Below are 12913 nucleotides of genomic sequence, written 5' to 3' on the forward strand. Positions count from 1 at the left end.
TCAAAGCTCACAGGTAATTATGTCAAAGGTTTTTAATAAACAGCTGAGGCTACTTGGTGCAGCGGGTTACGCCCACCTTCAAAGTGGCAAAATCTGTCCTTTAGATAAAGTTACAAATGCGCAGGGCTCTGATTGGCTGAAGTCTTCTCAAAGTCGTTAAAAGCCACCAGGTAACCCCGCACCTGCATGTGACCGGGTAATTAAGGATAATGCTTTGAACTTGAATAAAGGATATAGTCAATCACAACTGGACTGAATATTATTATTATTATTATTTTTGTTTATTTCCCAAATTAATTACCTTCGTTCAATATCTCACAAACTGGAGACTAAAGGGAAGGATGATAAATCAAAGCAACAGCTTGAGCCTATTATAGCGGCACCGACAGCGTTTCATGTATGAAGGCGAAGCCTGCCGCGAGCAACCTGTGATTTATATTGAAATTTTATTGATTTATTTATTTTATTTAAAAAAAAAAGCTACATTAGAAAATGGCCACACGTTAATATTTGCTGATGCTTAAAACTTACATTCGGTTTTTACTTTATTTATTTTATTTCATTTCATTTTGAACAGGTTATCCTATCAGCCTCGGGTGATGAAAAACTGAAACAAATAACAAAACTAGCAGGGCAAGCTGCCAAACTTAGTTAAAACAGCGCAAATAATACATTATTTATTTATTTATTTATTTTTTAATCTTGTAGCCTGACTTGTATACAAAACGCAGTAATGTTAAAGGACGTGTGGAGCTGCCGGATAGAAGGGGGAAAATAAAAATGAACAAATACATAAAATACATTTTTTTAAAACCCCGTCGAATAAAAACAAAAAGGTCACTAAAATGTGCAGAAAAATTTCTTTGCGAAGATATTATTATGAAGAATATCACACCAGCATCAGATAATATAAAAAATAATTTCGTAAATAAATAAATATCACATGACTTACCGACGTTTTTGTATTCCTAAATACACTGTTGCGACGAAACATAATAAAGTTACGATAATGTGATAATAATAGTTACAGTGCTCTGGAAGCAACGACATGCACGCAATGACTGTTTCAAAAATCAACAATACCAATCGAAATATTATTATTATTATTATTATTATTATTATTATTATTATTATTAAATATTATGTATTTCATGAAAATGATGGGAAAATAATGTACACTCTGTTAACAATCAGCCAGCCAATACAGTAATGTTAGTTTCTTCTGAAAAAAAACTAAACATTTAACTTACAAATAAAATCTAAAATGCATTAATAAGACAGTCTTCATAAAAAAAAATTCAATTCATACAGAACCTTTGTTCACGAGTGAAGATAAATAAACTTAAACCAGTTTAAATTACTACTTAAACAATGTTGAGATTACAGTTGTGAACACATTCCTGTTAAACTGGGAAAAAGGGAAAAATCCGTTTTGTGCTGTTACTAAATTCTGCCCCTTTTTCGTTTTTTCCCTGTCTTTTTTTTTTTTCTTAAGTACATCTGTTTACATGCATTTTTATTGGTTCCAAGGCTGGTAAGGGAGCAAAAATATTCCTTTTGAAGTTTTTTTTTGACAGTGTCAGGTTAAGTCGGGAGGCCTGGCATCGACTACAATCTAAATTTTGTTTTAAACAAATGTTAACCTCTGTAAATGTGACGGAATTATAAATAACCTACCACATTTAAATTTAAAAAAAGAAAACGCCAAGAGGAAGTGAAAGAGGCAGATTTTGATCTGATAACCCAAAAGTATATAGGCAAGGGACTTCTCCTGATGTCCAGATATTAACATTAAATTTACGCCAACAAACGGCGGATACGTGACCAACAAGCCAGCAGAGGCCCGATGTTCACGCTGATTTTGGCGAAGGAGCCGGGGAGGTAAGCGGGAGGCTTAAATACTGTTGTGAATAATGGCATTTTGTACTTTCTAACTCCGACAACGGCTTAATAAACACACTAACAAATGAGCAGGTTCATTAGGCCTTCGGTTTGGCCCATTTTATGCAAACTGCAGCACGCGCGGTGCATATTACACTTGGAATAAATGGCGTGTTTAGGTCTTAAAAAGAGCATCAAGAACTAAAGAAACTCGTACACACACACACACACACACACGCACACTCGTAGGCTCAGTGCTTTGTTTATTTATAGCCAGCGTCTCCCCTCCATATCTCACCGCCACACCAACGCGCATTCCCGGCGTGACCGCGCTCGTTAACACGGCCTTGAAAGTGCGCACGATTATTTCCACACGTGCAGTAAGAGCAAGTCAAACTCATCCATGTATTTTATCCAGCTGGTTGCATTCACTCATTTCCCCTTGTATTTCAAGCATATTCCCAAATATTTCATTTAGCTATGTTAGACTCGGGTTCAGTTTGAGACGGAAATATTACCTCGTGATTTACATAAGAAAATAGCAAAAACGCCTATCAGATCATGATCGTTATAATGACATCATCATATCTGATATTACGTTATCGACTAAGAGACTAATACTTTTTGCATTAGCCTTTAAATAGTCTATAGATTCAGGGTTATGTGTACAGCTATCATGCGGTTGTTTTTAGTGCAGCAATTGCCTAGTTTCTGTTTTTACAGTTGCATATTTGAGTTGTTGTAGAAAAAGAAAAAAACAAAATTTAACTAAAGTTAATGGCACTGTTGCCATGACATTTATGCCAAAATACACGTGAAATCGTATACAACAAAGCTCTTGTGTATTCTAAACATTCGCTGCTCGGTGAGGCTCGTTCAATAGACATAGTTGGGATTTTTCAAAGACTTGTTAAAGACACAAAAATAGTATTTTACACAACAAAATTTAATTCCATACTCGTATTATGATCATCACATGCATATTTTGAGGTAAATAATCAGTATAAGATTCAGTCTGTATAGTAGTTCTGTCAGGACTTTTTTTATTGGGGGTGGGGGGTTCAGTCGTGCAGGAGCTACTAATGGCCAGATATGCAAAGCATGTTGGGCCGGTGTGTCAAAATGCGCGCAATGCCCCGGAGAGACGCTCCTAGCTCTCCTTGGCCTGAAGACATGATTCATTCACCAGCTCTACTTTTACCACATAAGGCGGCACGAGCGGCCCCCACAGCGGGCGGGACCAAAGGAAAAGTTCCGGGGGGTTGTGATTACTCATGATTGGTTGCTCTGCGCTGTGACTGACAGGTCCCTCTCCCCGACTCTCCTCTAAGCTCGGTTGTTGACACTCTCCAAAACTCCGCAAAGCACCTACGGATAACGGAGACACCATTACAGCTCGTCCCAGGCCCTTCCGTCTCGTCAGCTGCTCCGTGCAAGCACGGAGAAACTACCCTGCCCTCGGCGCGGGATTGTCAGCGTGGATCACCTTTTTTTGCGACTTCCTTGGTTTTGAGCTTTTCTTGCTCCCGGCCTGCAAGCTCGTGAGCGGTGTCCTTCGTCTCCTTCCTCTGTCCCGAGACACGGAGAAATGGCAGAGAAGCGCAGGTCCCCGTGCGCGCTGAGCGTCAAGGCGCATGCATTCTCAGTAGAAGCGTTGATCGGCGCGGAAAAACGCCGCAGGACGAGCGGGGAGGAGGTCGTGTCCCCCGGCTTCGAGGACGAAACAGATGTGACTGATGTAACCGGGAGCCCAGGACTGCGGGCGGACAGAGGGTGTACCGGCGACCGGGGCAGTGAAGCTGAATGTGGAAGTGACGGATCCCGTAAGTTATAATAATAATAATAGTAATAATAGAAATAATAATAATGTAAAATAGAAATAGGTGTCTGACATGTCAGCGTTATAAAATGATGACATGACGCTCATACTCCATCATTATAAGATGCATTTGTTTAAGCTGTTTAATTACTGTTCAACTGCTGCCCGCGCACACTTGTTATTCTGTTATTATATCAGGAGACCAAAATCCTGATCCTCGCTTATGTGTTTATTCATAAGCATTTTTCCCTTGTTTGCATAATAATTCATATTCTCTTCTTCTCGTCACCGACTAGAATTCGGTCATAAGCCTTAAAAAAAGATGAAGTTTATAAAGTAAAGCAACAATAGGCTTCCTTCGGGGCCGCACGGTGAGACTGTGATACATCACTGCTCTGGTCTAGTAAATATGAGCGGTGTGAGTGTGACTAATGTGAGAGGCTTTATGAGTTGTGTTGCAATCATAAACACGCCAATTAGCAGCGTATAAAGGCCGGGAAACTGCCACGGAAAGGATACTAAGAGGTCTGCAAACGAAATAAACCGACTGGCCCGGACAAATTAGGATTTAAACCCGCTGTAAGTTCACAATGCATTTGGCTGAGGAGTTGTCTTTGTGTTAGTTTGCCTCGTTAGGCCCATGTCTAATGTCCATAAATTTCTACCACTTGGGGAGGCCTGTGCTGAATAGCACAAATAACAACAGCGGCGAGACGCATAAACACCGCTGTTAGTGTTTCCTCTGAACATATCCTCAGTATTTAAACAGGTTTCAACTCAAGCACTGGCGTGAAAATCGTTGTAAATTTTTGAGGTCAGTACTGAGTGTGAGGCAGTGTTTAAGCATGCAGATATTTCTACTTTCTCATAGTTTTAATTTCTTTAAAGGATATCCAATAGCGTGACATTAAATCGTAGAGACAGAAATAACTACCAGAGGTTTAAAACGTTTATTTCGCTCTTGTCCTTTTGAAATAATTGTGTGTTGTAAATTAATGTATGCATAAGGCTTTTAACTTATTTCCTTTGTTCTGCTCTGACGTTACCGTGTGACGTTACCGTGCTTTAACCCCGTTCAGATTTCTTTTTCTTTTGTTTTAATGAATCACAAAACAAAAGTGAAATGCAACACCTCGTGAACAACGCTTGGCTTGTGATGGAATATTACAATTAACACGTGCCAATCTCAATTCATCCCGGTGCGGCAGAGAGCGAGGACGCGCTGCTGGAGAGCCCGCAGCCCGCAGCTCTGTGCACGGCGCCGGTAACCGGGACCGGAGAGGAGACCCGCGTGGACCTGCAGGGATCAGACCTGTGGAAAAGGTTCCACGAGATTGGCACGGAGATGATCATCACCAAGGCCGGACGGTGAGACAGGGGTTCGCGTGAATGCGTAACTTTATGGGTGACTGAAGAAAATAAGAAATGAGAAACTTGAGGAGAGAAAAAAAAACATTTTTAAAGATGAAAACAGTATTAAATACATAAGAAGAAATAAGACGCACGATTCGTAGAAATTAGATGAGCAAGGCACTGAACCAGATGATAATTTGAAAAGTGATCCAGCAAAATTGCTATTAAAATAATTATTTAGAGAGTTAATCTCTCTAACCAAGCCAAACAAAACTCTATGGCATTAATTCTTTAACTAAGCTATTATTGATGCATTTTTGTGACGGGGAATAATATATTATTCACCAGTTTAAAAATGACAGAGTGTTGCAAAAGAATGATTTTGGTTTTCCTGGCAGCCGGATGTTCCCCGCTATGCGTGTGAAGATTACAGGTTTGGATCCACATCAGCAGTATTACATCGCCATGGATATAATCCCCGTGGACAATAAACGATATAGGTAAGACCCACAAAAAGCTCCACCACAGGCCTGTGCACACTTACTCCAAAGCTCGTAAATCGTAAAGATGCTGCTTCTTAAACTTTGAGATCCTGCTGTCAGAATTTTTAAAAGCTATTTCTCAAATCTCGTAATGAAGGAAAAAGTAAAAACAGAATAGAGTGCCAGTGAATCCGAGTACACTGGGATATCTGAAACACCATTTTATTTTTGACTTGTCAAAGCAATCCCCGTCGAAATATATAACAAAGTCACATGACACAAGTCCTGCGACGTCACGTGAGGGACTGTGGTCGGCGCCAAAAAAACAAATTAAATGTGAACTAAAAGAACACATTCAGCTTTATTTTAATAAAAAGTCTTTTTAAGTTAATAATATGTAATAATGTCAATTATAGCATGTACACCATCTTATTGATTTTATAATTGTGTACAAAATATTTTAAAAAGTATTTTTAGATAATGTTTACTTTTTTAAAAAATGAGGGCATAATCTTGATGTTCATTTGCTGACTGAACTTTTCAGATAAAGTAATACGTTAAAAGGTAGATTAAGTGTGGCAGTGATGTAATCCTCTAGTCCCACGTAACGTTTAACTACAGTCAGACTTTTTACTGATTTGTGATTGGATGTCGAATTGAACTGTTTTAATCCTTAAAACCTTATATTCAACTGTTTTGATGAATCACTGGGCATGATAATGAACTGGTTAGATATATTCAATGCCAAAAGTTAAAGGATGAATTTATGCACTGATAAAAAATAAATAAATAAAAAAAAAAACTCTAGAAAATATTTGTAAAAATTGCATATTTTTTTAAACATGTTGGATCAACGTAACACCTTTATCAATAGCCAAGACTATGGAGCCCAAGGCAATTTATTGACGTAATAATCTGTTAAGCTATAATAAAACGTCAAACTAGGCTAATGCATCATGTGAAGCAAACACGCTGGATGTTAACAAAAACAACTGTTAATATGATTATGATTATTTTAAATGTGCTGTTAGGATTTAAAGGACTAAGCAATCAAACACGTCATTCTAAAATAGTTCAATAGTTTTGTGTCATCCAGCCCTGAAAAAACAAATTCATTCTATATGAGGAATTTGGGAATGCGTCGTGTGATTTAACCAATGTCAGAAAAGCGATTTTGAGGCGAAAAAATGAATCGCGAAAAAAGTCCCCCAAGCTGAAATGTACCCTACAGCGCTGTAGCTTAAATATACACTCTCACACGCGTGTACTGTATAAATGGGAACAGCACAGCAATTTTCTTTAGCATGTAGTCCTGATTTAGACTCCATACACTCTGTTCCTGCTACAACCCAGGATTTTTCAATTGTGCAACCTCAGCTTTCCCTCCACAAATGGTGCTTGGCACCGGTGTTTTGTCACGGCGGTTTTGTCGTCCCTTTTGGAGAGGACCGTTTGGATACCTAACCTCTCCACCCTAGAAGGTCAAACCAGCAAAAGTCGTTACAAAGCAGAAGAAAACGGCGTGTTATTGCAGCGGTATCCGTGCAGCCAAGTCTTTGCGTGATATAAACCGCGTGGGTATCATTTCAAAGGTTCAAAATTCAGTTTTAGGCTACCACGTTTTAAAGTGAATGATATGCCGGATAGCACGTTACTGGTCCATCTGCCTATAGAACATATAACAAATGCATTATGTAAACTTTGGTGCGCATTGGCGCACTTCAGAACGTCCGGTGTCAAAGCGCCGTGGATCAAACAGAAGGAAAATACTATTTGTTTAAAAAGAGCATTAATCCTGTAGTGGAGTGTAACCTGTGGCCTGGAGGGGGGTGTCCAATCCGGCCCTAAAGTCATAAAGAGTAAAATATTAACTTAGATTTTAGTTTTAAGGTTTTATGCTTTTGTACATTCGCTCCCTTGTAACAAAACATTTTGTTATTTTTTATTACTGTATATTTATTCATCAGTTATTGAGGTATCGAGTCTATCTTTTGATTTGTAAATGAGTTGTTCATTCAGACAGAAACCGTGCTCACTCACTGTCATGTGTGTGAACTGTGTAGGTACGTGTATCACAGCTCCAAGTGGATGGTAGCGGGGAATGCCGACTCCCCTGTGCCTCCCAGAGTATACATCCATCCGGACTCCCCGGCCTCAGGAGAGACGTGGATGCGTCAGGTGGTCAGCTTCGACAAACTCAAACTGACCAACAACGAGCTGGATGACCAAGGACATGTATGTAGCAGCACATCACACTTGTGTCATACTTTTTTTAATGTGGCTCTGTTATATGAAATGACATACTACTATTGTAGCAAATAATATGACTACATAATATTTACAATCAACACACAATGAGCTATTATTCAAAATGTAAATTTCTAATCTAATATTAAAAAGTCTCATCTTATGTGAAATAGTAAAAGTCTCATAGTCTGAGTTGAACATGACTTAATGTTCTGTGCATTTTTATGTTTTTTTAAATTTTCTTTCTTTATTTTTACTGTGTAGGTCTGTAGATTTCATGCACCCACAAGCCTATATGTCCATTTTCCCCAGCCATGCTTTATGAAACACATAAAATAGCAGTTACATAACCCAAGCCTCAATCAATGTGTTTTCCTCCCCCGGCTCAGGTCATTCTGCACTCCATGCACAAATACCAGCCGCGGGTCCACGTAATCCGTAAGGAGTGCGGAGAAGAGTTATCCCCAGTGAGGACCATCCCTGCCGGGGAAGGCACGCGCACCTTCTCGTTCCCAGAGACCGTGTTTACCACTGTCACGGCGTATCAGAACCAACAGGTAGCTCAGCTGAACTCCTCTGTAGAGACCCATAAACTAAATATAACAAAATACCCACAGTCGCCAAGAAACTCACATTTCCAGTGTGTGCTGCTACAATGTGCTGTGAATTTGAAAACACATGATGTAATTTTGGATGTTGTGGTTGTGAAGTAGAGATTGATGTTAGAAGTTTATTGTACATTCGTGCAGCTCATCATGCAGTGTAAAGAAAAGCTATTTTAATTCCTAATAAGTAAGTAAGTAAAATGTATTTATATGGCACTTTTTAAGACAATAATCTATTTTAAAGCGCTTTACAGGGATATTAAAAATACATCACACATGTTCTATGTTTTGCATTTAAAGGCAGATTCCTCTCTAACTGTCAGCAGGCATGTATGTCTATGCATGTACATGCTTTACAAAATAAACAGAATAAAGTCCTCTGGAAACTCCTCTGCAGGCTGTTAAAGCAGTTTACCAAATAAAGGCTTATGTGACGGGTTGTTAAGAAATAATAGTGATATTCGCTTAAGTTGTCACACATAGCTTAAGATTGTTATATTTTCTGTTTTCAGTGAAGGAAAGCTGCAGCTTTTCTGTATTTTTGCACATGTTCACTCATGTGAGCTTTGAAGTAGGACGTTAGATGAGGTTTGCTGGCCTGCAGTGCATGATGGCTGAAGTCAGAACATGGTGGTGATGTCTATAAAAGTCCTTTTGGATGAGGGTCACAGAGCTGGGCCTTAAACACCACCCACAGTCTGAGCAGGCCCACAGACATTAACTCCATGCATGTATGCATGCATGAACCCACACAAAGTCACATAAATGTGCAAAGAAACATACAAGTACGCATGCTCACGAATGAATGTGTTTATAGACCTGATTGAAAGATTTCAGAGAAAGGAAACATTTTTGCTGGAAGCAGTATTATATAGTGCAGTGCGTTATCTTTGACTTCATAATAACAACGTTTCGGGAAATAATTAGAGTCTTATTTTGCTTTTTCAGATTACAAGGCTGAAAATTGACAGAAACCCATTTGCCAAAGGCTTCAGAGACTCTGGCAGAAACCGGTGAGTTCATTTAAACCGCAGAGATTTGCACATTATCTGGTGCATTAGGGGTAGTGAGCGATGCATGACTGCTTCATATTTTGGCTTGCATGTGGTTTTTGTCACTGCTATTTTAGTCTGATTTTATGGGGAGCAAAGCTATGTATTTATTTATTTATTTTTTTCCTAATGGAAAATGTGCTACAGCCTCCCATTAAATTTTGTCCTGAAGGGCAAAAAAAAAGGAAAAAGAAATGGACTAAGCTGAAAAAAGACGTGGCACGTAGCATTATGGTTAGAGTGGTGATACATTTTCGTTCAAATGTGCTAACTTTAAAGGCAAATTAATTCCTGCAATTGCACTGTTACAGGCACATGCTGTAACTTTGTCTGCGAGCCTAAATGGAGCGTCAGATTCCTGCCAGCCTCGGGAACATAAACATCAACAGCAAAATAATAAAAGTCAAGAGTGTCCCGAAGAAAATCTGTATAAACACATTTCTAAACATATATAAACACAGCATTAAAACAACACAGCAGTAAAACTCCAGCAGTCTCCAAACAGCCACTCCCCTGAGGCCTCGTAGAAATCATTAGAGAGGAGAGGAGAGCCAGAGGAAGGGAAGCAGAGGGAATGTGCGAGAGGGAGGAAGGTAGAGAACGGCAAACTGGATAACCCAGGCACCTTGACAGCTGACCCTATAAAAGTTAAACTCAGGAAGGCTGAAAAAAACCCTCCTCTTAAATATTACAGGAAGAGTTTAGCAGTTTGCTAAATAAACTTCTGCTCTGATAGGCTGCTTTGGAGCACACAGAACCGCTCCGGGCAGCTTGTCTAAATTATCACCGTGGCTACAACCCCGCAGGGGGGAAGACTTTTATCCTCACGCTAACGAGGGGTAACAGAGCACTCGCATTACCCACCCGCCGCAGCAACCCTCCGCCCCACCTAGAGGAGCACGGAGGCTCAGATTTGGGGCGGGGGGGAGGAGGAGGAAGGAGAGTCCCACCTCATAAATCGTTGCTGCGGCTTCCTGCTCCTTCGTCCTGATTCGCCCGTAAAAGCCGTGTGAAAGCAATTACACACGAGCACCCAACCAGCAGCAGCCAATCGAAGCCTGGCGTTTATGCCCCTCATTACCTGCGGTCTCCATGGAGATGGCGAGGAGGGCCCCACAGGCGACTAAGATGGCCGCCAGGTGGTTGCACGATTTAGTGAGGCATGCTGAGAGAGAGCGAGAAAGAGAGGTTCCCGCTGCATCAGACATGAAAAGGTTGGTAGAGCTCACGGTGAAGTGTTAATGTGTGCATTTGTGTGTGTTTGCAGGATGGGTTTGGAGGCTTTGGTTGAGTCTTATGCATTCTGGCGTCCATCCCTGCGAACACTCACATTTGAGGACATCCCTGGCATGACCAAGCAAGGTAAAGTTCAACAACAGGATGCTTCTGGATGGTGAACATAAGCCATCCAACCTAAATACAAAATCTTTGTTTGTGATGGGCGTCCTTATTCACGCCATGAAAGTGTTTATCAGTCACTCACACATCCTATAAGACCATAAAAAAAGATTATGGTAATACCAACTACAGGTTGCCATGCCTGTAAACATTTATCCTGCTCTTGTTTTGTAGGAGTCCCAGGAACTCACGCAGGGGTTGGAGCATCGTCTCACCTGCTCTCCACATCCCCGTGCTCATCTCCTTTCCAAGTTTGCCCTCTCAGCCCACCGGACTACACCTGTAGCCGGCCCGCACACCCCCTCCACCGTTACAGTAACGCCCCAGAGCCATTCCCCCCACCCAGAGGTCCATCTGCGTATGAAGCCGAAGGATTCTGCTCCCTGCCTCTCCCTGCCTCTCAGCTCGGCTATCTCTCCAACCCCACCTCACAGGGCTATGCCGGTCTTCGCCTCCACACGCCGCCCTACAGCCTGTATGGTTACACATTTCCCTCTTCACCGCGCCTCGCTGCCAGTCCCGATAAAATGGCCGCCACTGCCACGGCCAATCATCAGAGTGCCTTCCTTGGCTCGTCGCCCAGTGGGACTTTAACGGACAGTCTGGGTGTGCTCGGCGGAGGACAGCAGGGCTTCTTGTTCGATTCTCGGACTTTAGGACTGGCAGGGAGCCAGTCGGGAGGCGGGGCCTCACAGGTCACTGCTCACATGGGCTGACTCTGACTCTGGGTTGTCACAAACACACAGTGACACCCTGGATTGGGTGTGTGCTGCTTTTGTTCCAGAACACTCTCTGAATTAACGATCAAGCATCATGCTGAACTGAAGACAGAAAGAAGTGACAGAGCAGGCTTTTTTGCCTCTGTGAATATATGAGCTTGTTAAAGCTTTACCTGAAGGAAATAATTTTTACTTTTATTTTCACGCACGATTTCTATGACATGCCTGTGGACCTGCAGTGGTCACTAAAGAAGCAGCAGTGGTGGTTAAGGAGTCCAGACGAATGAACACACTGACTGAATTTGGACTGGGCTCAAACTGTTGTGGCCCAGAGAATCAAAGCAAGCACTTCATCCCCTGCCCTGAAACAGTCACCATGATACAGTGCTGCCTTTGTCTCTATCATTGCCTACATAGGGTGGGACTGCTAAACATCATCAAACTTTTTCTCATTACATGCACGATTGTTCCCTCGATCACTATGCACTAATGGCAGGGCCTGTTCACCACTCAAAAACACTTTTTACACACAACACTCGGGGTCTGACGTACAATTACTTAATGACGTCATAGCCACAACAGACCATAGGAGTTATCCTGGTGGCAGTCGAGGCCTAATGGTAAAACTGTAGAGAGGTGTGGATAATGAAAAGATTTAAGGCTTAAATGTATTTTTTCATGTCAGAGAAGCAACAGTACATGACTCTGTATATATAAGGGGGGAGGTGGGCGGGAGGAGATTTCTGTATATAAAGGGCTGTGCAACCCTTCGCACGTAAAAACCCCAATGCACCTGCTTCTGCTCTTAAGACTGGGTCAGGTGTGGGACACCCTGCCCTGAACTTGACTGAAAAGCTTTTCTTTGCAAATACGCTATAACAACAAGCCCTTTGGCCCGAGGACATTAACATGTTCTGTGACCTTTTTGAGCCAAATAAAATATATGTATACATGTCACGATGTTTGAATGTAATCAATAACTTACTAATTTAACTGATTTCACATGGTTTTGTAATGAAATTCAATGTATGCTCGTGTGGGCACGACAATTTCTTTACACTTTTTTTTAAAATCAAAGCAATCACAATACAGTATTTCCTCAAGAAAATACGCCTAGTTGTATTTGCATATAACTGCAGGTGTGTGTGTGTGTGTGTGTGTGTGTGTGTGTGTGTGTGTGTGTGTGTGTGTGTGTGTGTGTGTGACAAAGTAGTTGGTTTATCCACAGAAAAATGAAAAACATCCCAGAACAAAAGAGAGAAAGCACAACTCTCAAACACCATCGTCACGATCACCACTCATTACAACTCCAAGTCTGCAGAAGTGACTAATCTTACGACAGAGGGTGTGCTATGAA

The 12913-nt window shown here is 41.2% G+C and overlaps 1 protein-coding gene across 1 annotated transcript; it reads left to right on the forward strand.

The window, feature by feature from the left end:
- The first annotated feature begins 3137 nt into the window (after positions 1–3137).
- On the forward strand, positions 3138–12664 carry tbx18 (T-box transcription factor 18). The gene is made up of 8 exons (XM_031755047.2): positions 3138–3704; positions 4909–5068; positions 5452–5553; positions 7599–7770; positions 8172–8339; positions 9336–9400; positions 10707–10801; positions 11012–12664. The coding sequence occupies exons 1-8, from the start codon at positions 3470–3472 to the stop codon at positions 11551–11553; spliced, it is 1539 nt and encodes a 512-aa protein (XP_031610907.1). The 5' UTR covers positions 3138–3469; the 3' UTR covers positions 11554–12664.
- Positions 12665–12913: the final 249 nt, after the last annotated feature.

This window comes from Oreochromis aureus, linkage group 15 (assembly GCF_013358895.1).
Source record: "Oreochromis aureus strain Israel breed Guangdong linkage group 15, ZZ_aureus, whole genome shotgun sequence".
Lineage (NCBI taxonomy): Eukaryota > Metazoa > Chordata > Actinopteri > Cichliformes > Cichlidae > Oreochromis > Oreochromis aureus.